At 43.1% G+C, this 24,696-nt stretch overlaps 2 protein-coding genes across 2 annotated transcripts; one reads left to right on the top strand and one right to left on the bottom strand.

The window, feature by feature from the left end:
- The first annotated feature begins 3,144 nt into the window (after positions 1–3,144).
- Positions 3,145–8,354, top strand: LOC118938296 (ubiquitin carboxyl-terminal hydrolase 37-like). The gene is made up of 12 exons (XM_090194311.1): positions 3,145–3,738; positions 3,847–3,932; positions 4,032–4,074; positions 4,252–4,371; positions 4,531–4,662; positions 5,693–5,831; positions 5,959–6,095; positions 6,266–6,359; positions 6,456–6,535; positions 6,807–6,944; positions 7,048–7,121; positions 7,560–8,354. Exons 1-12 carry the CDS (start codon positions 3,260–3,262, stop codon positions 7,694–7,696), a joined length of 1,659 nt encoding a protein of 552 aa, XP_090050437.1. The 5' UTR covers positions 3,145–3,259; the 3' UTR covers positions 7,697–8,354.
- Positions 8,355–20,810: 12,456 nt separating this feature from the next.
- Positions 20,811–23,731, bottom strand: LOC118938074 (myosin heavy chain, embryonic smooth muscle isoform-like). Its single transcript, XM_090196637.1, has 4 exons — positions 23,148–23,731; positions 22,676–22,884; positions 22,284–22,392; positions 20,811–21,877 (listed from the first exon to the last, which is right to left on the bottom strand). The coding sequence occupies exons 2-4, from the start codon at positions 22,843–22,845 to the stop codon at positions 21,641–21,643; spliced, it is 516 nt and encodes a 171-aa protein (XP_090052763.1). The 5' UTR covers positions 22,846–22,884; positions 23,148–23,731; the 3' UTR covers positions 20,811–21,640.
- Positions 23,732–24,696: the final 965 nt, after the last annotated feature.

Genomic DNA, 24,696 nt, shown 5'->3' with positions numbered 1-24,696 from the left:
TTCCCCCTTATGTCTTTATTGAGAAGTGTCTTTCAAAAGAAACAGCTAACCTTTTTTCCCCCAATTTGTTCTGGCTTAACATAATAATAAAGGCCTCAAATATGTAATTAGTCATTTACAAAATGGTCATTTATGTTTAACATTTAATAATCAAGGCATCAACAAGTGTGCATATTCAAATTGATCGATTGCTCTACCCTGAACCACTGAATTAAAACCAACGCTCTAACACTCAATAAAACTTCAATAAAACATGAATTACCCTTCTGTAAATCATGCTAATATTATTCAGCCATTTGAAATGCATTGAAATTAAGGTGACACGAGATGTCAAAGAGACCTTTTTGAGTTAAGTATTTTGTACATGGTACAGAAAACATAACTGAATAGCCAGAATTATACATAGCAATATTATAGTATGTCAAGCACACATTTGGGCTGTCTTTCTAAAAAAAAGGGCCTTTGCTCCAAGTCTGACAAACCTAATTCCACACATTATCGTACACCACTTAAAGTAGATTGATATGTCAAATATAAAATGGTGGGTTATTGGACAAGGTTATATTGGTCAAGTTAACAGGGTCTTTTGCTGGTCATATATATAGGGGGAATGCTGAGGCAACATGGCGTGGTACAATCTAATTCACTACAAACCTGCTACCAAAGAGTTAGTCACATAGTTATTTTTATACTAAACTAAGTGGATTGCAGTATCTCTATGACAGTGGTGTTTTTGATGAAAAAAATTTGGTGTGATCGTCATTTAGGCTACCATTTAAAAATAATTCCCTCGCTTATGCTGTGCTTTGTTTTACATATCCTGGTCCAATACTGTACAATCATGAAAGACACATGTTTTTACCGACTTGTGTGCAGTCGTCCACCTGTGTGCCAGTAAACCAGCTGAAATGACAGTGGTTAATTCTAGCTAGAGGGCTGTTTGATTCTAATGGCTGTTCCAGGGAAGTAGCTTAACATAATTATGGTAAACTCCTGCTATTTGTTTTCGAGTGCCTATGCACACTCAGACGCCTTTTCAATTTAAATGCACTTTTATCTGCAATTGATATTAAAAACGAATCCAAGGCATGATGTGCGGTATATTCATATGGAGGAGGTGATGGATTTGCTTGGTCCTGCAGCTTGCCATAGAGGGGTAAGGCAGAGTAGTGGGGTCCACTGCTGGTGTCTGGGGTTAGGAGGACAGGGGTAAGGTTTGTGGGGGCGGAGGCCATGCTGCGTGTGGGCTGTAGGGAGCGCGTCTACCTGGTTGGGGAGCTGCTGGCGTCTCGTTGGCATTGGCGTCCGTGGTCTTGTTTTCCACCTCATCGTCGGATAGGAGGTCGAGCGATGTCCCCTCCACCTGCAGCTGACGCCTGCCCGAGCGGCTGGAGGAGAAACTGATGGGGCCTCCACGCCTGCAGGGGACAGAGGGGGCCAGGAGAGGTATTAGTAACGAGGACCATCAATTTGGCCAATATACACAACTGTTTGTGTGTGTGTGGGGGGGGCTCCCGGAACCCTCCAGCTCGCCCAGCTTGGCTCGCAAGTCCTTGTTCTGCCTCTCCAGCTGCTGGCGCGCATTCTCACTCTTCTGGGCCATGCTGCGCTCTGCCACAAGCTCCAGGGTCAGGGTGTCCACCTGGGGGAGGAGAGGGGGAAGAGAGAGGTGGAGAGAGGAAAACAGGGAATGAAGGAGAGAGGGGAAAGTGAGAGAGAGATAAGGGTACTTTTTATGGTAGGGCTGAATAATGGATTGTTCCCTGGTGGTAGTAGGATCTACAATCTACTCTGCGAGAACAAATTATGCTTGCATTTATGTCATGATCTGTTGACAGTTGTGACTGGTGTGGTAGTGACCAACTGGGTTTACAGAACAGCAAATATACAACAAATGTACTAACGTTAGTATTTTTGTTTAGTTTACAGTCACTAGGCAGAGTGGCACCTTTTCAATGAGGTACGGTCAGAGATTAATAGATCCATCTGTGTTAAGGTGCTCCTAACAGTATACGCTGATGAAGACAGCTTGTCGGTCAGAAAGGTTGGATATTAGACTGAAAATAACCACCCACAAAACACAAAGGAAAACAGGCTACCTAAATATGGTTCTCAATCAGGGACAACAATTGACAGCTGCCTCTGATTGAGAACAATATCAGGCCAAATACAGAAATAGAAAATCATAGAAAAACTAACATAGACAACCCACCCAACTCACGCCCTGACCATACTAAAACAAAAGACAAAACAAAGGAACTAAGGTCAGAACGTGACAATAATAAAATGTTACTCTAAAGTATCTTAAGAAGATAGAAGCTAATAAATATGTTTTATGTTTACTGTATATTGTATAGGCTGTAAATGTGTCTTTACGTTTGTCTATTAATGGCAGCACCAATTCATCGAGTCAAATTCTGTGAATGTGTGAATGTAGGCCATTTGACCAATAAAAGTTGTTTTGATTCTGCTAGACAGTAATGTTACTTCGAATGTCCTAGCTTCTTCCCATATCCCATACAATCACGCGTCAGTGGCCCAGGGAGCGTGGGAGAAAGATAACCCAATGTTTTCTCAATAGAAAACAGGTGTATTGGCAAGAACCTAGTTATTTTGTATATTTTATGAAATAGGAATAACTCTGAATACACAATCAATTAATTTTGTAAATTATTTTTCAACATTTTGGTGTGTGTGATTTGTTTACCATTTATGCTGGTAACACGTAGACAGGCGCATCATAATTTGGTTTATGACATCACAATGTGAAATGGGCAACATATTTTGATGTTCTGTAAAATAAGGCACAGTCTACAAATACACTGAAATGGGATGTTTGTGTTGCTGTAAAAAGGTATGTGTCAATTCTGGGCTAGAATTTGTCTAACTCTGTTACAATTTAGAGTATATTCTATTCTTTTCAGCTATTAATAGTTGTTTCATTGTCTATTTATTTGTGCCAAATGGCAGGATTTGGGACAGAGGGTATAACTGTATGGTTACAATGGTTTTATTTTTATAAACATGTATTTTTGCTATTTGTTAGCCTATGATACAGAATTCAATATGATTGGGCGACGAGTTCTTTATTTTATGGTCAGATCATGTGGTTTGGGTGTGACATTTGCTGCTAGTTCAAATATAACATATATAATGTTTCTCCAAACAGAAAAAGAAGTGCAGAGTTCGCCTCGGGATTGGGAGCCGCTGTCCATCGCCGTTCCCAATCCCACCCAAACTGACGTCATTGGATGCCAGCATGGTAACTGAGTCAGTTTGGAAAAACCGGGAGAAGAAGAACGTAAAGGATCACCACCAACTTGATTCTTCCTTTGTCTCTTCTTTCCATTTGAAACCGTCTACAACATCTCTGACGCCCCTCGACCCCTTGTCTGGCCGAACACCAATCGGCACTCCATCCCCCTCACCCCCTGGATCCCCTGCCAGATCCCCTCCAACTCTCTCCAAGATCTTCGGCCTCTCTTCCCTCTCCTCTCTCCACATGTCATCTCTCTCTTCTTCTTCTTCTTCTTCAGTGGAAGGATCACAGACCTCCTCCCCTTTTAGTGCTTCTTCTGTTTCCCTGGCAGTCTCAACTCAGTTATCCTCCTCTGGAACTCCCCCCAGTCCTGCCTACCCTTCCTCCACAACCCACGTCTCCTCCCCTGCCCCCCAGTCCTCCTCTCCAAACCCCCTGGACCAGCATGGAGAGACCAACAAAGACAGTGAGACTGCCAGGTACTGCAGCCTGATATCACAATTCATGCCAACCAACACCATTACATTGAAATGAAAAAGCCAATATAATATAGCTAACCTAATGCATATGTCTGTGTGTCTTTACAGAGATCTTATGAGCTCTGAGGTCAAAGAGGTGGGAGCAGTTGTTCCACAGACAAAGAGAATGGTACCCCTATTTGCTGGCATCGCAGGTCTGTAAACGGGTGCCATTTTTTGGTGCTACTTGTCTCAAATCATCTTTGACAAAGCTTCTCTCTTACCGCTCTCCGTCTCTCGGTCTCTCTCTGCAGAGGCCTCCATTGACCTGAAGGCTTCCTCTGTCTCCTTGGAGAGGTAAGTACTGTAGACAATAGCCACCTTCATCTCACTCAACTCTACATAAGAGTGGTCACTCACACCATGACATGGTAAGGAATATCTGTATGCCTGTACATTAAAACAGTGTTCAAACAGACCGATTGGTGTTGAGCTACTGCTACTGAGGCCTCTACCCTGTCTCTCTTCCTCCAGGCCATTGGTCAGGTCTCGGGAAGCAATGGCTCGCCTTCCCAACCTGTTCAGCAAGAGTAGCACCCAGCTGGGGGAGCAGAGCTGCACAGGCGGGGGCGAAGACAACACCAAGCTCCTCGGGTAAACACACACACATCTACACACACACACATACACCTCCTCTTATCTCTGAGCTCTGCTTTTTGTTTTAAATACAAATCCATTACAAATCCATTCATTAGTTTACCTTTGGTCCACAGTTCAGATATTAGTGTGTAACTGATGGCTTCTTTCCCACAGGTTGCCTAATATTGGCAACACCTGCTTCATGAACTCTGCTCTGCAGTGCCTGCTGGGGCTGCCAGCATTTTGCAGAGACATCCTGAGACAGCAGAATATCTGGAGTTCCTCCCCCTCCTCTAAACTGCTATGGTATACAGCCTCGCTCTCACCCTCCTGTCCCACCTGTACACACACTGACCCAAACACCTAGACGCTTATAGTTACAGTACACAAGTTCCGCCTCAATGTATGTGTCAGTGGAGGCTGCTGAGGGGAGGACGGCTCGTAATGATGTCTGAAATGGAGCAAATGGAATGGCATCAAACACATGGAAACCATATGTTTGATGTATTTGATAGCATTCCACTGATTCCGCTCCAGCCATTACCACGAACCCTTCCTCCCCAATTAAGGTGCCATCAACCTCCTGTGGTATGTATGTATGTATGTATGTATGTATGTTTGTATGTATCCATCCATCTATCTATCTATCTATCTATCTATCTATCTATCTATCTATCTATCATCTATCTATCTATCTATCTATCTATCTATCTCTCTGTATGTATGTATGTATGTATGTATGTATGTATGTATGTATGTATGTATGTATGTATGTATGTATGTATGTATGTATGTATGTATGTATGTATGTATGTTTTTATGTATGTATGTATGTATGTATGTTTGTATGTTTGTATGTATCCATCCATCTATCTATCTATCTATCTATCTATATATCTATCTATCTATCTATCTATCTATCTATCTATCTATCTATCTATCTATCTATCTCTCTGTATGTATGTATGTATGTATGTATGTATGTATGTATGTATGTATGTATGTATGTATGTATGTATGTATGTATGTATGTTTTTATGTATGTATGTATGTATGTATGTTTGTATGTATCTATCTATCTATCTATGTATGTATGGATGGATGGATGGATGAATGGATATATATTGTCCTTCGTACACTCTTAGTGTCTCATATGATTTTTAAGATAAAACCACACCCAACTTAGCTTCTGATTAACACCAGAGATGATTTCCTGTCACAGTCAGGAATCAGTTGAATCATATTTGATCAGAAGTTAAAGTAGAAGCACAGAGCTAATCTGTGGCCAAGGTGAGAGAGTGAAACCTGAATGCATGCTCTTTGTCTCCCTCCACAGCTGCTTTGCCGAGTTACATCAGGCCAGGCTTTCTGGAGGCACTGTTAATGCTAAGAACAAGGAAAATAAGAAAATCCTTCAAACAGTCAAGCGCTGTCTTTCCGTTGTCAATGAGGACTATGAGGACGACAATGAACAGGTAAGATATTATTTGCTAAAAGACTCACTTAACAATAAACCTGGGACACGTGACAGTGTTTTTCCTCAGCTCTGTTTCAGTTGTAGTTGTTGATGTATTTTCTGCTTCTTTCCCATTCTTCTCTTAGGATGCCCATGAATGTGTGTTGCTCCTCCTCTTTCAGCTGAAGGAGGAGGGTATGGCATTAAAGGGCTCACCAGAGCCATACACCTGCCCCGTGAAGCAGTTAGAATTCAAGCTGAAGACTTCCCGTACCTGCACCAGGTAACAGCTGTCATTTGTATACGGTGTACCTTGATGTCATCATCACATTTGTGAGGAGGTTTAATGTCAGCATAATATGCAGGATACAGAGGTAAAGCATTAAGATAGTGTGTAGAGGATCAAAAGGTTTGTGTTGGATAGCTGATGCATTTCTCTCCGTACTTCTGAAGCTGTGGAGTTATAGTGTATGGTCAGGAGGATTACAATCACTTGTCCCTGAGCCTGAGCCATTACCTGCCACACAGCCTGGACCTCTACTTTAAGGTCAGCACTTAGCTTAAACCAAGAGTTAGTATGTCAAGGAACACTATCATTAATGTCATAATGTTCATAATTGTATTGCTATTCTTTGTCACCTAGCCATCTGCGTTAGAGTGTGCATGCAGGGTGTGCTCAGGCAGCATGGCATCTGTGACTATGCACTTCCTCACGCTGCCCCGGTGAGTCCCCCCATCATCATCTCAGATTACAATTGACAGTCCTGATCTAACTCACCAAACTGGGTTATTGAATTGAGTACAAGACTGATTCCTTTGTCTGTGTGAATGCCTACCTGGTCGTCCGTCCGTCCGTCCGCCCGTCCGTCCGCCCGCCCGCCCGCCCGCCCGCCCGCCCGCCCGCCTGCCCGCCCGCCCGTCCGTCCGCCCGCCCGTCCGTCCGTCTGTCTGTCTGTCTTTGTGAATGCCTGCCTGCCTGTCTGTCTCTGAGCAGGGTCCTAATGCTTCATATCAAGCGATTTACTGCAGGCGACTGGGAGCCAAAGAAGGTGGATGATCCCATGTCCATCCCTGCAGAAATAACCCTCCCAGCCGTATGTGGGAAGACAGCCCATGTCCAGTATGGAGCCAGGTTGGTTTACACTCTGTTTTGGGACATTGCACATTGAGTAGCCAACACACACCATGATTTTCACACACTAGATATTTATTTTCAATGCCATCAATTTACACAGGGCAAGCTCCCTGGGGAAAAACAACATGGACAACAAACCTGCAAACTCCCCGAAAGGCACCCTTGATAGACCAGGTAGGACATTGTGTTACTGACATCATGCACAATACCCTCTCATGAAACAGGACTGTTGAGGAAAGCAAGTCGGAAGCTGAAGTTAAGAGTATATTTGTTGATAGGTTTCCACTTCACTTTCTGGTTTGTATTTACACTATATTTGATATACCCCCACCAGCTTCAAATTCCTCTGACCAGCTAGAGAAACCAGCTGACAGTGAGGAAAAGCAGCAGGCAGCCGCTGTGGTGAGGAGAGAGAGAGAGAGAGAGAGAGAGAGAGAGAGAGAGAGAGAGAGAGAGAGAGAGAGAGAGAGAGAGAAATAGAACAGATAACAGATAATTAGATCCAGTTGAGATAGTTGAGATAGTGGACGGATCAAGATAAGGCAGTTATAGAAGGCACCCCTATCCTGTAGACAAAACAACAATCCTATTATTAAATGTGTTTCCTTACAGAGACACCAGCCAGACAATATCTACAAATTGTCAAGTGTGATCTCACATCTGGGAGACAACATGTATACAGGTATGCAGGCATGCAGGTATGCAGGCACGCAGGTATGCAGGCACGCACACACAATTATGAAAGCTAAATGTACACTCTATTTTGTTTCCCTTGTTCCCTAGGCCACTACATCAGTGATGTTTTGGACAGCCGTGGCAGTGGGTGGCTCTGCCTGGATGACACACATGTCTTGAGGACAGATGAGGCCACTGTGCTGAAGGCGATTGCACAGACTGCCTACATCCTGTTCTATGTCTGCAGGTAAGGCTCTAGGCCACAAATTTGAGAAGAATGTCACAAATGGAGTCAATGACGACAATCAGTCCCTTTCACCTGTAATCCCTCTGTATGTGTTATTTTTCAGACATTGTATGTACATGTAAGATCTCCCTGTCATTTCTCATTGAAGTGGAACAGGTGAAGGAGACCAGGCCCCTCACTACCAGGAGAAGGATCAGGAGAACCCATCATTAAACTCAGGGAGAGGCACAGCGCTCAGGGACCACCTGGAGTAGCACCTACCACACACCAAGAAACATCAGATTAATCGAATTAGGCTGCCCTACACCACCCTCAACTGCCTTAGACCACCATAAAGCTGCCCTAGACCACCATGAGGCTGCCCATCACCACCATCAAGCTGCCCTAGACCACCATCAGACTGCCCTACACCACCATCAAGCTGCCCTAGACCCCCATCAAGCTGCCCTACACCACCATCAAGCTGCCCTAGACCACCATCAAGCTGCCCTACACCACCATCAAGCTGCCCTAGACCACCATCAACTGCCTTAGACCACCATCAAGCTGCCCTAGACCACCATCAATTCTCCCTACACCACCATCAAGCTGCCCTACACCACCATCAAGCTGCCCTACACCACCTTCAAGCTGCCCTACACCACCTTCAAGCTGCCCTAGACCACCATCAGACTATGTTTCACCACCATCAAGCTGCCCTAGACCACCATCAGACTATCCTAGACCATCACGCTGCCCTAAACCACCTAGACACCATGCTGCCCTAGACCACCAGAACACCAGGCTGCCCTAGACCACCTGTACATCAGGCTGCCCTAGACCACCAGGCTGCCCTAGACCACCAGAAGAAACAGCTTACACCACCATCAAGCTGCCCTAGACCACCATCAGACTATCCTAGACCATTAGGACATCACGCTGCCCTAAACCACCTAGACACCAAGCTGCCCTAGACCACCAGAACACCAGGCTGCCCTAGACCACCTGAACATCAGGCTGCCCTAGACCACCTGGACATCAGGCTGCCCTAGACCACCTGGACATCAGGCTGCCCTAGACCACCAGGCTGCCCTAGACCACCAGAAGAAACAGCCTACACCACAAAGCATGTACCCACTCTAGGCCATCTACTGTATGTTTACAATTATATAAATATAAAACATCTCACCGACCGAGTGCAATTAATGTTCTTTTACTGTACATGGTAGTGAATAAATGTACCTACAGTGCATTCAGAAAGTATTCAGATCCCTTGACTTTTTCCACATTTAGTTAAGTTACAGCCTTATTCTTTTTTTTTTTTTTTTTTTTCAATTTAAAGTTTTATTAAGTTTTCTTGTTTTTCATTCAACCAACAAAACACATTCCACAATCCACAGATGTGACAGGCTTTAAAAAAATAAAAAAATAAAAAAATAAAAAATAATAATACAAAATACATGCATATAGGTTCCGCTTTCAGAGGTACATCTTTTACAGTTAGGAGACATATCTGTTTTCATTCTATGGAGTCTCAAAGGAGTATAATAAAATTTGTACAAAAATGTGTAATTAGATTCTTTCATTTTTACACTGGTAGAGGAGCAGTATACCCTGTCGCAAACCTCCGCCCATAACTCATCACTGATCGTCAGACCAAGGTCCTTTTCCCAGATTATTTTCAAAGGAGTAAAGGAGGAGCTTCCTTTCTCAGAAAGGAGTCTATAGATGTAAGATATTTGCCTTTAATGGATTGTGCAGTGACAAGAAGGGTTTCAACTTCATTCAACTGAGTTCTAAACCTCCTCTTGGAGGTAAATGAGGAAATTACATGTCTAATTTGAAGATATTTTAAAAAAAAATGGGATCTTGGCACATCGAATTCACTGCAGAGCTCTTGAAAGGATTTCAGTGTAGAGGTTTTCTGATGAAATAGGTCTGAAAAGGTCCTGATTCCTAGAGTATGCCAAAGATTAATGTTGGCATCCCTCAGGGCTTTTGGCAAGTCTGGGTTGCCTACTATAGGCGAGTGAGAACATATTTGGGAGGAAATGCCCAGGTATTTCTTACAGTCCCTCCACGCTAGTAGGGTGCTGTAAATCGCAAAGGTTTTGGCTATGTTGCCCACTTCACTAAAGTTATTAATGAATATAATTGAGCTTAAGGGCAATGAACCACAGGATTGGGCTTCTATCTGATTCCACGTTGACTCTTGTCTGTTTGTGATCCATGTTAGCATGTTGCGGATTTGGGCAGACCAGTAGTACAGTTGAAAGGAGGGAAGGGCAAGACCACCTTTAGATTCAGGTTTTGATAAAGTGGAAAACTTGATCCTAGGTTTTTTATTGCCGCATATACATTTGGTGATGCTTTGGTTAGTTGTTTTGAAGAAGGAAACTGGGAGATAGCATGGAAGCATCTGAAATAAGTAGTTTAATCTAGGGAGGACGTTCATACGGATTACATTAATTCTTCCTACTAAGCTAATTGGGAGGGAGATCCAGGTTTGGAGATCGTTCTTGATTCGATCCAGGAGTGGAAGATAATTTTCCTTAAAAAGGCTATTCAGATCTGGTGTTATGAAGATCCCGAGGTATTGAAACCTGTGTGTTTTCCATTGGAAAGGACAAAGTGTCTTCATAGAGCTGGTGAGTGTAATATTGAGAGGGCAGACAGTGGATTTGTTAAAATTGATCTTATAACCTGAAAACTTCCCATACTGAGCAATTGTGTCTAAAATGAGAGGGAGGGATTTCTCAGGGTTGGATATGTAGAGCAAGACATCATCCGCGTAAAGCGAAATCTTGTGCTGCAGGCCACCTGCAGAAACACCCATAATACTTGGATTGCTCCTTATCAGCTCTGCCAGAGGCTCCGCCCCCAACAAGTAGAGCAGCGGGGACAGCGAGCACCCTTGTCTTGTGCCCCGTTCCAGAGGGAATCTGTCAGAGTTCAGTCCATTAGTAGTCACCATGGCATTTGGATGAGAGTATAGTGATTTGATCCATTTAATAAAATTTGGGCCCATATTGAACTTTTCTAAGACTGAAAACAGAAAGCTCCAATCCATCCTGTCAAACGCCTTCTCAGCATCCAGTGAAGCCAGCAGGACAGGGGTCTTTTGTGCGTTTACTTGATCAATAATATCAAAAAGACGGCGAATGTTATCAGAAGAGTATCTGTCTCTAATAAATCCAGTTTGGTCCGCTTTTATTATTTTGGGAAGAAGAGTGTTTAGTCTTTTGGCGAGCAATTTGGTAATTATTTTATAGTCGAAATCCAACAAGCTTATGGGCCGGAAGGACGAGCAGGATAGGGGGTCCTTGTCCTTTTTTAGCAACACTGTAATGCGAGCTGTGTGCATTGAGTCTGGGAGAACTCAGTTTTTGCAAAAATCCTCCAGCATTGGCATGAAGATAGGGCTGAGCTGGGGCCAAAAAGCTTTGTAGAACTCTTTGGGGAATCCATCTGGGCCTGGGGACTTATTAGGTGGCATGGAGGTAATTGCCTCCAGGATCTCCTCAGGAGTGAAGGGGGAGTTGAGATCTTCCTGGTCGGTCTCGGATAGTTTAGGTAGCGAGATTCCCTCTAGGAAAGAGTGGAGTTCTGCCTCCGTGTGTTTTCTCTCAGAGGTATATAGTTTGCAGTAAAAATCATGAAAAGTTAAATTGATCTTTTTTTGGGTCATATGTGACCTCGTCCTCTGCTGTTCGGATAGCCATGATTGTACGCTCTGACTGCTCCTTTTTTAATTGGTAAGCAAGCAATCTACTGGGCCTATTGCTATACTCATGGTATTTCTGTTTAGTAAAGAAAACTTTTTTTTTTATCTCCCGAGTGTAGTCCAAATTCAGTTTGGCTTTGGCTGCTTTAAGATGACTCCAGGAGGTGCTGTCTAGGGATTGTTTATGTATTTTTTCACAGCATTCCAGCTCCCTCTCAAGATCTAGCCTGTGTGCTTCCATTGCTTTTTTCTTAGAGGAAGCATATGCAATTAGATGACCTCTTAGTGTGGCTTTAGCAGCGTCCCACATTGTGGCCGGAGAAACAGGAGAATCTTTATTGTCTTGTGTGTAGTTGTCTATCCATGTAGTTACCAATGTATGGAACTCGTCATTTGATAGCATGGAGGTGTTGAATTTCCAGCTCTTTGACCTCGGGATGTTTTTGCAGAGGTCAAAGCGGAGGTGGACAAAGGCGTGATCTGAAAGTGCTATGGGTCCGATTGTACATGTGGCTGAATTTATGAAACTCTTTGGGATAAAAATGTAATCTATACGGGAGTAGGTGTTATGGACATTAGAGTAGTATGTATAGTCCATAGATTAGCTATTATTCTCTCTCCAGATATCTATCAGTCCCATCTCTTTAGTAAGAGAGTTAAACATCTTTGCAGATCTAGGATTTGTGGTGGGGACTTGAGATGATTTGTCTAGGGTTGGGTTAAGGGTACATTTAAAATCTCCGGCCACCACGCCAAAGGAGACACAATGCTCATTGAACAGGGTTATGATTTTTGACATGAAGGCAGGAGTATCTGTGTTAGGGGCGTATATGTTTAATATAGTAATTGGTTGACCATATAGTGACCCAGTTATCAAAATAAATCTCCCCTCCGGATCAGATATGTTTTTGTCAATTATGAATGGAACATTTTTATGGATAAGTATGGCTGTGCCTCTACTGTTTGATTTGAAAGATGAGAAATACACCTGTCCCACCCAAGCTCTGCAGAGTTTGGCATGTTCAGCATCACAGAGTCTCTTGTAATAGCGCAATGTCTGCTTTTTCCTTTTTTAGAGCACATAGTATCTTTTTTCGTTTTATTGCATGCCCTAGACCATGGCAGTTCCATGTCAATAGATTTAAGGTACTAGTCATCGTCATCGAGCAGTAATCCAACTTTAGTGCAAGTCATCGCTGGGTAAAAGTGGATAGTAATTACAGCTGCGTTCACATAAAAGGAAAATAAATGGTGTACATAAAATAATAATCTCTGAACACCCCAGCCGAGTTCCCAAACAACTCGACACATCCCGTTGGATCTTTTACCCCCCCCCCCCCCCCCTCTCAGTCTCAATTCTGTGTTCCGAATAAAACAAAAACCGGGAACAGTTAGCAACGCACAACGTCTCCCTCTCCCCACCAAAGAAATGCCTCATCCTCTCCACCCCGCATTGAGTAAATAACAGAGTTGCCCTCGTCCAGACCACAGTAAAAGAGGGGAGAAAAATAAAATCAATAGCCCAGCCTACATATACCTCCCCCGAGGGACATAGTGAACCCCAAGTAATAATAGCAACAACAAAAAAAACTGGGAAATAAAAGTAGGCTGAAACATTAGTAGGCCTAGGTTAGGCTATACAGCCCATCCCTCTCAGTTAAAGGACAATAAATATAAATTGGACGGCTATAATGACATTTAGGGGGTGGATCTCTGGATATCGGCTATATGTCGTCTTATCTCCTTTAGTAATGGCATTAATCGCATTTAGTCATTGGTCTGTTTCTCATTGGCCAGGATTGTCTTTCAAAAAACGTTTTGCCTCTTCGGGAGTTTTGAAGTGTCGCAAGGCTCCTTGGTGAAGAATCCTGAGCTCGTTTGGGTATTTGAATCCCCTGAAGATGCCTCGGTCAATGGAGTATTTCTTCACTTCGTCAAATTCTCGGCGCTTTCGGCGTATTCCAGCTGACAGGTCCTGGTGTAAAGCGAGTTTGGTGTTTCCCACTGTGATGGTGTTGTTTTTCGCCGCCTGTAGGACTCGTTCCTTGTCGGTGAATCTCAGGAAACGTATGGTGATTGGGCGCGGTGGTTGTCTGGCTGCTGGTGGGGGCCTCAGTGCTCGGTGAGCTCTCTCGAGTTCTATGGGCCTGTCGGTGGGCAGGTGGAGTCACTCGGGAGGTTTGTCTTGCAGGTAGCGGATCAGTGGCATGTTTCCCTCTTCTTTTTCGCCCAGATTGAATAGAACACAATTATTCCTTCGCCCCCTGTTTTCAAGGTCCTCTGTTTTCTCTTCCAGATGCTCGATTTTCTTTTTAGCATATGCTATTGTTTCCATGGCACCTGTCAATAAGTTTTCCATGGATAGGATTCGCCCCTCTGCCTCGTCCAGGCGCCCCGCGTTTATGGTTATCTTGTTGTTGATGTCAGGCAAAGCGTTTTCAAGGATTGTCACCTTGCCCCCTATCGCACTGAGCTGAGAGTTAATGGCATCTAATTTGGTGTTTAGTTCTGTACGTTGGGATCTCAACTCAGAAAGGATGTCTTCGACAGAGTGCGAGGTTGGCATTCGTTGTGCCTTGTGGGGGCGCGGGTTCTCTTGCTCCTGGCTAATGGCGCTAGTTTTTTCTGAAGTTAGCTTCTTCTTGGAGGCTTTTTCCGTCGCTAATACTCGAGTCCGGGTAAAAATGTCACCTGTAGTGTCGCCTTTTGTAGCCGCCATGACTTTTTCTTACTAAAGCTAAATGAGTGTGAACTTGGAGTGGAGGTAAGATTAGGAATTGGAAACTACTTGTGGAGAGCTCTTAGTTCATGCGGCCATCTCGTTCAAGGGTCACGTGATCCCCCCCAGCCTTATTCTAAAATGGATTAATTTATTTTTTCTTCTTCTCATCAATCTACCCCATAATGTCAGCAAAAACAGGTTTTTAGATTTTTTTGCAAATTTATCAAGAAAACATAAAGCTAAACTATCACATTTACATAAGAATTCAGACCCTTTACTCAGTACTTTATTGAAGCATCTTTGGCAGCGATTACAGCCTCAAGTTTTCTTGGGTATGACGCTATAAGCTTAGCACATCTGTATTTGGGGAGTTTCTCTCATTCTTCTCTGCAGATCCTCTCAAGCTCTGTCGGGTTGGATGGGGAGCATCGCTGCACAGCTATTTTCAGGTCTCCAGAGATGTTCAATCAGGTTCAAGTCCGGGCTCTGGCTGGGCCACTCAAGGACATTCAGAGACTTGTCCCCAAGCCACCCCTGCGTTGTCTTGGCTGTGTGCTAAGGGTCGTTGTCCTGTTGGAAGGTGAACCTTCGCCACAGTCTGAGATCCTGAACGCTCTGGAGCTGGTTTTCATCAAGCATCTCTCTGTACTTTGTGCCGTTCATCTTTCCCTCAATTCTGACTAGTCTACCAGTCCCTGCTGCTGAAAAACATCCCCACAGCATGATGCTGCCACCACCATGCTTCACCGTAGAAATGGTGCCAGGTTTCCTCCAGACATGGCGAATGGCATTCAGGCCAAAGAGTTCAATCATCAGGTTCCTGATAGCTCAGTTTGGCCAGGCGGCCAGCTCTAGGAGTCTTTGGGGTTCCAAACTTCTTCCATTTAGGAATGATGGAGGACAATTCCTTCGACCTCATGGTTTGGTTTTTGTTCTGACATGCACTGTGAACTGGGACCTTATATAGACCTTTCTTATACAGGCCTTTCTAATCGACCTGGCCGGGGTATCCTGGAAGGATATTGATCTCATCCCGTCAGTAGAGGATGCCTGGTTATTTTTTTTAAATGCCTTCCTACCCATCTTAAATAAGCATGCCCCATTCAAGAAATTTAGAACCAGGAACAGATATAGCCCTTGGTTCTCCCAAGACCTGACTGCCCTTAACCAACACAAAAACATCCTATGGCATTCTGCATTAGCATCGAACAGCCCCCGTGATATGCAGCTGTTCAGGGAAGCTAGAAACCAGTATACACAGGCAGTTAGAAAAGCCAAGGCTAGCTTTTTCAAGCAGAAATTTGCTTCCTGCAACACTAACTCAAAAAGTTCTGGGACACTGTAAAGTCCATGGAGAATAAGAACACCTCCTCCCAGCTGCCCACTGCACTGAAGACAGGAAATACTGTCACCACTGATAAATTCACTATAATTGAGAATTTCAATAAGCATTTTTCTACGGCTGGCCATGCTTTCCACCTGGCTATTCCTACCCCGGTCAACAGCACTGCACCCCACACAGCAACTCGCCCAAGCCTTCCCCATTTCTCCTTCTCCCAAATCCAGTCAGCTGATGTTCTAAAAGATCTGCAAAATCTGGACCCCTACACATCAGCCGGGCTAGACAATCTGGACCCCTTCTTTCTAAAATTATCTGCCGAAATTGTTGCCACCCCTATTACTAGCCTGTTCAACCTCTCTTTCGTGTCGTCTGAGATTCCCAAAGATTGGAAAGCAGCTGCGGTCATCCCCCTCTTCAAAGGGGGGGGACACTCTTGACCCAAACTGCTACAGACCTATATCTATCCTACCCTGCCTTTCTAAGGTCTTCGAAAGCCAAGTCAACAAACAGATTACCGACCATTTCGAATCTCACCATACCTTCTCTGCTATGCAATCTGGTTTCAGAGCTGGTCATGGGTGCACCTCAGCCACGCTCAAGGTCCTAAACGATATCTTAACCGCCATCGATAAGAAACATTACTGTGCAGCCGTATTCATTGATCTGGCCAAGGCTTTCGACTTTGTCAATCACCACATCCTCATCGGCAGACTCGACAGCCTTGGTTTCTCAAATGATTGTCTTGCCTGGTTCACCAACTACTTCTCTGATAAAGTTCAGTGTGTCCAATCGGAGGGTCTGCTGTCCGGACCTCTGGCAGTCTCTATGGGGGTGCCACAGGGTTAAATTCTTGGACCGACTCTCTTCTCTGTATACATCAATGATGTCGCTCTTGCTGCTGGTGAGTCTCTGATCCACCTCTACGCAGACGACACCATTCTGTATACTTCTGGCCCTTCTTTGGACACTGTGTTAACAACCCTCCAGGCAAGCTTCAATACCATACAATTCTCCTTCCGTGGCCTCCAATTGCTCTTAAATACAAGTAAAACATTAAATGCATGCTCTTCAACTGATCGCTGCCTGCACCTGCCCGCCTGTCCAACATCACTACTCTGGACGGTTCTGACTTAGAATACGTGGACAACTACAAATACCTAGGTGTCTGGTTGGATTGTAAACTCTCCTTCCAGACCCACATCAAACATCTCCAATCCAAAGTTAAATCTAGAATTGGCTTCCTATTTCGCAACAAAGCATTCTTCACTCATGCTGCCAAACATACCCTTGTAAAACTGACCATCCTACCATCCTCGACTTTGGCGATGTCATTTACAAAATAGCCTCCAATACCCTACTCAACAAATTGGATGCAGTCTATCACAGTGCAATCCGTTTTGTCACCAAAGCCCCATATACTACCCACCATTGCGACCTGTACCCTCTCGCTGGCTGGCCCTCGCTTCATACTCGTCGCCAAACCCACTGGCTCCATGTCATCTACAAGACCCTGCTAGGTAAAGTCCCCCCTTATCTCAGCTCGCTGGTCACCATAGCATCACCCACCTGTAGCAAGCGTTCCAGCAGGTATATCTCTAGGGTCACCCCCAAAACCAATTCTTTCTTTGGCCGCCTCTCCTTCCAGTTCTCTGCTGCCAATGACTGGAACGAACTACAAAAATCTCTGAAACTGGAAACACTTATCTCCCTCACTAGCTTTAAGCACCAACTGTCAGAGCAGCTCACAGATTACTGCACCTGTACATAGCCCACCTATAATTTAGCCCAAACAACTACCTCTTTCCCTACTGTATTTATGTTATTTATTTATTTTGCTCCTTTGCACCCCATTCTTTTTATTTCTACTTTTCACATTCTTCCACTGCAAATCTACCATTCCAGTGTTTTACTTGCTATACTGTATTTACTTTGCCACCATGGCCTTTTTTTGCCTTTACCTCCCTTATCTCAACTCATTTGCTCACATCGTATATAGACTTGTTTATACTGTATTATTGACTGTATGTTTGTTTTAACTCCATGTGTAGCTCTGTGTTGTTGTATGTGTCGAACTGCTTTGCTTTATCTTGGCCAGGTCGCAATTGTAAATGAGAACTTGTTCTCAACTTGCCTACCTGGTTAAATAAAGGTGAATCAAAAATAAATAAAATAAATAGACAGGTGTGTTCCGTTCCAAACCTTGTACAATCATGTACAAGTATTTCTGTTTTTTATTTTGTATAAATTTGCTACAATGTCTAAAAACCTGTCTTCACTTTGTCATTGTGGGGTATTGTGTGTAGATTGCTGATTTTTTATATCCATTTTGAATAAGGCTGTAACATAACAACATGTGGAAAAAGTCAAGGGGTGTGAATACGATCTGAATGCACTGTATAAGAGGCAATCTCTATCATTCATTCATGTTGGGTAAAAAGAGGAAAAAGTTAATATTACAACAAAATTGTGTGTCTGTGCACAGTCTATCTACGCACTCCCTCAGGGTTTTAATGTAACCACAAATACAATGAAGTAATGGAACAATGAATGGCAATGTAACATAGACCATACATCACATATCAGTTTGGAGACAGTCTTGACCCACAACTACTGTGGGAAAGACTAAGAGGACATCAATGTGTTGCACAAGAAATATAGAAGAAAAACAATATTTTTCTATAATGGATATGTTTATTGGTCTTTTACAACAACAACAAAAAAAGTCTAAAATACAAGAAATAAAAGGAGATAATGAATACCTGGTCGTCAACAGCCAGTCCACTAATAATAACAACCTTCAGGATGTTAAAGCTTTGAACCCAATGAAATTCTACTTTCTGCCTGGCAGACAGAAGGCTCCATAAATCATTCTGTTATAACACTGGTTCACACCAACACGATGGGAGAGGTGCTTATGGTATAATATGACACTAAAGCTATGAAACTGGTTCAAACACTATACACTTTTTTCCCCTTCATGTCTTTATTGAGAAGTGTCTTTCAAAAGAAACAGATAAACCTTTTTTTCCCCCAATTTGTTCTGGCTTAAAATAATAATAAAGGCCTCAAATATGTAATTAGTCATTTACAAAATGGTCATTTATGTTTAACATTTAATAATCAAGGCATCAACAAGTGTGCATATTCAAATTGAATGATTGCTCTACCCTGAACCACTGAATTAAAACCAACGCTCTAACACTCAATAAAACTTCAATAAAAGATGAATTACCCTTCTGTAAATCATGCTAATATTATTCAGCCATTTGAAATGCATTGAAATTAAGGTGACACGAGATGTCAAAGAGACCTTGTTGAGTTAAGTATTTTGTACATGGTACAGAAAACATAACTGAATAGCCAGAATTATACATAGCAATATTATAGTATGTCAAGCACACATTTGGGCTGTCTTTCTAAAAAAAAGGGCCTTTGCTCCAAGTCTGACAAACCTAATTCCACACATTATCGTACACCACTTAAAGTAGATTGATATGTCAAATATAAAATGGTGGGTTATTGGACAAGGTTATATTGGTAAAGTTAACAGGGTCTTATGCTGGTCATATACATTGCCTTGCGAAAGTATTCGGCCCCCTTGAACTTTGCGACCTTTTGCCACATTTCAGGCTTCAAACATAAAGATATAAAACTGTATTTTTTTGTGAAGAATCAACAACAAGTGGGACACAATCATGAAGTGGAACGACATTTATTGGATATTTCAAACTTTTTTTAAAAATCAAAAACTGAAAAATTGGGCGTGCAAAATTATTCAGCACCTTTACTTTCAGTGCAGCAATCTCTCTCCATTAGTTCAGTGAGGATCTCTGAATGATCCAATGTTGACCTAAATGACTAATGATGATAAATACAATCCACCTGTGGGTAATCAAGTCTCCGTATAAATGCAACTGCACTGTGATAGTCTCAGAGGTCCGTTAAAAGCGCAGAGAGCATCATGAAGAACAAGGAACACACCAGGCAGGTCCGAGATACTGTTGTGAAGAAGTTTAAAGCTGGATTTGGATACAAAAAGATTTCCCAAGCTTTAAACATCCCAAGGAGCACTGTGCAAGCGATAATATTGAAATGGAAGGAGTATCAGACCACTGCAAATCTACCAAGACCTGGCCGTCCCTCTAAACTTTCAGCTCATACAAGGAGAAGACTGATCAGAGATGCAGCCAAGAGGCCCATGATCACTCTGGATGAACTGCAGAGATCTACAGCTGAGGTGGGAGACTCTGTCCATAGGACAACAATCAGTCGTATATTGCACAAATCTGGCCTTTATGGAAGAGTGGCAAGAAGAAAGAAATTTCTTAAAGATATCCATAAAAAGTGTCGTTTAAAGTTTGCCACAAGCCACCTGGGAGACACACCAAACATGTGGAAGAAGGTGCTCTGGTCAGATGAAACCAAAATTGAACTTTTTGGCAACAATGCAAAACATTGTGTTTGGTGTAAAAGCAACACAGCTGAACACACCATCCCCACTGTCAAACATGGTGGTGGCAGCATCATGGTTTGGGCCTGCTTTTCTTCAGCAGGGACAGGGAAGAGGGTTAAAATTGATGGGAAGATGGATGGAGCCAAATACAGGACCATTCTGGAAGAAAACCTGATGGAGTCTGCAAAAGACCTGAGACTGGGACGGAGATTTGTCTTCCAACAAGACAATGATCCAAAACATAAAGCAAAATCTACAATGGAATGGTTCAAAAATAAACATATCCAGGTGTTAGAATGGCCAAGTCAAAGTCCAGACCTGAATCCAATCGAAAATCTGTGGAAAGAACTGAAAACTGCTGTTCACAAATTCTCTCCATCCAACCTCACTGAGCTGGAGCTGTTTTGCAAGGAGGAATGGTAAAAAATGTCAGTCTCTCGATGTGCAAAACTGATAGAGACATACCCCAAGCGACTTACAGCTGTAATCGAAGCAAAAGGTGGCGCTACAAAGTATTAACTTAAGGGGGCTGAATAATTTTGCACGCCCAATTTTTCAGTTTTTGATTTGTTAAAAAAGTTTGAAATATCCAATAAATGTCGTTCCACTTCATGATTGTGTCCCACTTGTTGTTGATTCTTCACAAAAAAATATAGTTTTATATCTTTATGTTTGAAGCCTGAAATGTGGCAAAAGGTCGCAAAGTTCAAGGGGGCCGAATAATTTCGCAAGGCACTGTATATAGGGGGAATGCTGAGGCAACATGGCGTGGTACAATCTAATTCACTACAAACCTGCTACCAAAGAGTTAGTCACATAGTTATTTTTATACTAAACTAAGTGGATTGCAGTATCTCTATGACAGTGGTGGTTTTGATGAAAATAATTTGGTGGGATCGTCATTTAGGCTACCATTTAAAAATAATTGCCTCGCTTATGCTGTGCTTTGTTTTACATATCCTGGTCCAATACTGTACAATCATGAAAGACACATGTTTTTACATCGTCCACCTGTGTGCCAGTAAACCAGCTGAAATGACAGTGGTTAATTCTAGCTAGAGGGCTGTTTGATTCTAATGGCTGTTCCAGGGAAGTAGCTTAACATAATTATGGTAAACTCCTGCTATTTGTTTTCGAGTGCCTATGCACACTCAGACGCCTATGCAATAAAAATGCACTATTATTTGCAATTGATGTTAAAAACGAATCCAAGGCTTGATGTGCGGTATATTCATATGGAGGAGGTGATGGATTTGCTTGGCCCTGCAGCTTGCCATAGAGGGGTAAGGCAGAGTAGTGGGGTCCACTGCTGGTGTCTGGGGTTAGGAGGACAGGGGTAAGGTTTGGGCTGTAGGGAGCGCGTCTACTCTGGTTGGGGAGCTGCTGGCGTCTCGTTGGCATTGGCGTCCGTGGTTTTGTTTTCCACCTCATCGTCGGATAGGAGGTCGAGCGATGTTCCCTCCACCTGCAGCTGACGCCTGCCCGAGCGGCTGGAGGAGAAACTGATGGGGCCTCCACGCCTGCAGGGGACAGAGGGGGCCAGGAGAGGTATTAGTAACGAGGACCATCAATTTGGCCAATATACACAACTGTTTGTGTGTGTGTGGGGGGGGGCTCTAAATACCTGAGCCGGCTCTTGAGTGTGTTGACCTCACGGCTGAGACCCTCGCTGCTCTCAGTGGCATCGTCCAGCTCCCTCTGCAGCTTCCTGCGGTAGGCGTTGGCACGTGTGGACTCCTCCTCAAGCTGCCTCTTCAGCTGTTTCATACGAGAGTTGGCCTTCTCACTCTGACCCAGCCAGGTGTCACAACAGACATCAACAATGATGAACAGTCAATACTAATACTTACAATACTCAGCATTCCTATGGTCCAGTGGTTACTGGAATTAACCTACTGTAGGAAAGACTCCAATCCTAAATCTTCACACCTATCCAATCCTGTCCCACCTTTGCAAGTTGTACTGAATTGGATAGAAATCCTTCTTTAGCTCTGGAACATCTTAAAAATGGACTATGCAGAATTCACCTAATTTCTGTTTGTGCTAAAACAAGCAGTCATTGTGTAGAGAATCCATAACCAAAAATCTATATATTTTCAGCTGTTGTACAAAACCGAAAGTGAAAGACGCAAAAACTAAACTTAAGAACGCAAAGCATAGAAATGGAGCACAAGCTCCGTGACAAGCTCCTCACCTGTTCCTTGTACTGGTCGGAATGGCGGCGCTCGTCCTCCACCTGCATGCACACCTCCTTCAGCTTCTTCTCTGTCCATCTCACAAGCTTATTGGCCGCTGCTCGCTCCCTGATAGGAGGACAGAGGAATGAGGTCATAGGACAGTTAGAGCACCACAGAAACCGCACTGTAACAAAGGCTGTCAGTCATAGATCTTCAAGTACATCTCTTAAGATTGCTTTTGACTCATTACATTGATCACATTAAGATTTAGATCACATTCAAGAACCTCTCTTCCAACGGGCTTAGCTTGTTCTAAGGCCCTCATGAACTCCTCCTGAGTCTTGGTCTCCTATTTCACCTTGTCTAATAAGGTATGGAGTTGTTATAAGAGAGTTGCTGTGTTTCTCACTTAGCCTCCCGCTCCAACTGCTCCTCCAGCTGCAGTATCTTGGCCTCCAGGGCGGTGATGGAGGCCTTGAACCGGCTCTTCACGGAACCCTCCAGCTCGCCCAGCTTGGCCCGCAAGTCCTTGTTCTGCCTCTCCAGCTGCTGGCGCGCATTCTCACTCTTCTGGGCCATGCTGCGCTCTGCCACAAGCTCCAGGGTCAGGGTGTCCACCTGGGGGAGGAGAGGGGGAAGAGAGAGGTGGAGAGAGGAAAACAGGGTATGAAGGAGAGAGGGGAAAGTGAGAGAGAGATAAGGGTACTTTTTATGGTAGGGCTGAATAATGGATTGTTCCCTGGTGGTAGTAGGATCTACAATCTACTCTGCGAGAACAAATTCTGCTTTGCATTTATGTCATGATCTGTTGATAGTTGTGACTGGTGTGGTAGTGACCAACTGGGTTTACAGAACAGCAAATATACAACAAATGTACTAACGTTAGTATTTTTGTTTAGTTTACAGTCACTAGGCAGAGTGGCAACTTTTCAATGAGGTACGGTCAGAGATGAATAGATCCATCTGTGTTAAGGTGCTCCTAACAGTATACGCTGATGAAGACAGCTTGTCGGTCAGAAAGGTTGGATATTAGGTTATTAAATAATTGAGTCTGCGCTAGAGTGTGCAGCTCTCCTTCTCCAAGGTCCTCCTAACAACCATTGCAAGGCTATGTTCCATCTGTATCAGATCAGCGTCAACTGAAGTGGAATATGCATTTTACGTTCCATAATTGTAACGATTCTCCTCGTAGGTGGAAGGAGGAGCGGACCAAAGCACAGCATGGTAAGTGTTCATCTTATTTAATGATGAAAGAACACTTCAAAATACAAAACAACAAAGTGAAAACCGAAACAGTTCTGTCTGCTGCAGACACACAAAGACTGACAATAACCACCCACAAAACACAAAGGAAAACAGGCTACCTAAATATGGTTCTCAATCAGGGACAACAATTGACAGCTGCCTCTGATTGAGAACAATATCAGGCCAAATACAGAAATAGAAAATCATAGAAAAACTAACATAGACAACCCACCCAACTCACACCCTGACCATACTAAAACAAAAGACAAAACAAAGGAACTAAGGTCAGAACGTGACAATAATAAAATGTTACTCTAAAGTATCTTAAGAAGATAGAAGCTAATAAATATGTTTTATGTTCACTTTATATTGTATAGGCTGTAAATGTGTCTTTACGTTTGTCTATTAATGGCAGCACCAATTCATAGTCAAATTCTGTGAATGTGTGAATGTAGGCCACTTGGCCAATAAAAGTTGTTTTGATTCTGATAGACAGTAACATAACTTTGAATGTCCTAGCCTCTTCCCATATCCCATACAATCACGCGTCAGTGGCCCAGGGAGCGTGGGAGAAAGATAACCCAATGTTTTCTCAATAGAAAACAGGTGTATTGGCAAGAACCTAGTTATTTTGTATATTTTATGAAATAGGAATAACTCTGAATACATGATAAATTCATTTTGTAAATTATTTTTCAACATTTTGGTGTGTGTGATTTGTTGGCTATTTACGCTGGTAACGCGTAGACAGGCGCATCATAATTTGGTTTATGACATCACAATGTGAAATGGGCAACATATTTTGATGTTCTGTAAAATAAGGCACAGTCTACAAATACACTGAAATGGGATGTTTGTGTTGCTGTAAAAAGGTATGTGTCAATTCTGGGCTAGAATTTGTCTAACTCTGTTACAATTTAGAGTATATTCTATTATTTTCAGCTATTACTAGTTGTTTCATTGTCTATTTATGTGTGCCAAATAGCAGGATTTGGGACAGAGGGTATAACTGTATGGTTACAATGGTTTTATTTTTATAAACATGTATTTTTGCTATTTGTTAGCCTATGATACAGAATTCAATATGATTGGGCAACGAGTTCTTTATTTTATGGTCAGATCATGTGGTTTGGGTGTGACATTTGCTGCTAGTTCAAATATAACATATATAATGTTTCTCCAAAC

This window comes from Oncorhynchus mykiss, chromosome 13 (assembly GCF_057628025.1).
Source record: "Oncorhynchus mykiss isolate SJ-2025 chromosome 13, ASM5762802v1, whole genome shotgun sequence".
Taxonomy (NCBI): Eukaryota; Metazoa; Chordata; class Actinopteri; order Salmoniformes; family Salmonidae; genus Oncorhynchus; species Oncorhynchus mykiss.
The sequence above is the reverse complement of the archived record's forward strand: the minus strand, read 5'-3'. Positions and strand labels throughout refer to the sequence as shown.

Bases quoted from the DNA above. Each gene is read 5' to 3' on its own strand.
- LOC118938296 (XM_090194311.1), top strand. From the start codon at position 3,260: ATGGTAACTGAGTCAGTTTGGAAAAACCGGGAGAAGAAGAACGTAAAG. The intron at 5,832-5,958 runs GTAAGATATTAT...TTCTTCTCTTAG, and splicing joins ATGAGGACGACAATGAACAG to GATGCCCATGAATGTGTGTT. The intron at 6,096-6,265 runs GTAACAGCTGTC...GTACTTCTGAAG, and splicing joins ACTTCCCGTACCTGCACCAG to CTGTGGAGTTATAGTGTATG.
- LOC118938074 (XM_090196637.1), bottom strand. From the start codon at position 22,845: ATGGCCCAGAAGAGTGAGAATGCGCGCCAGCAGCTGGAGAGGCAGAAC. The intron at 22,393-22,675 runs GTGAGAAACACA...TCCTCCTATCAG, and splicing joins CAGTTGGAGCGGGAGGCTAA to GGAGCGAGCAGCGGCCAATA. The intron at 21,878-22,283 runs GTGAGGAGCTTG...TGGCTGGGTCAG, and splicing joins CCGACCAGTACAAGGAACAG to AGTGAGAAGGCCAACTCTCG.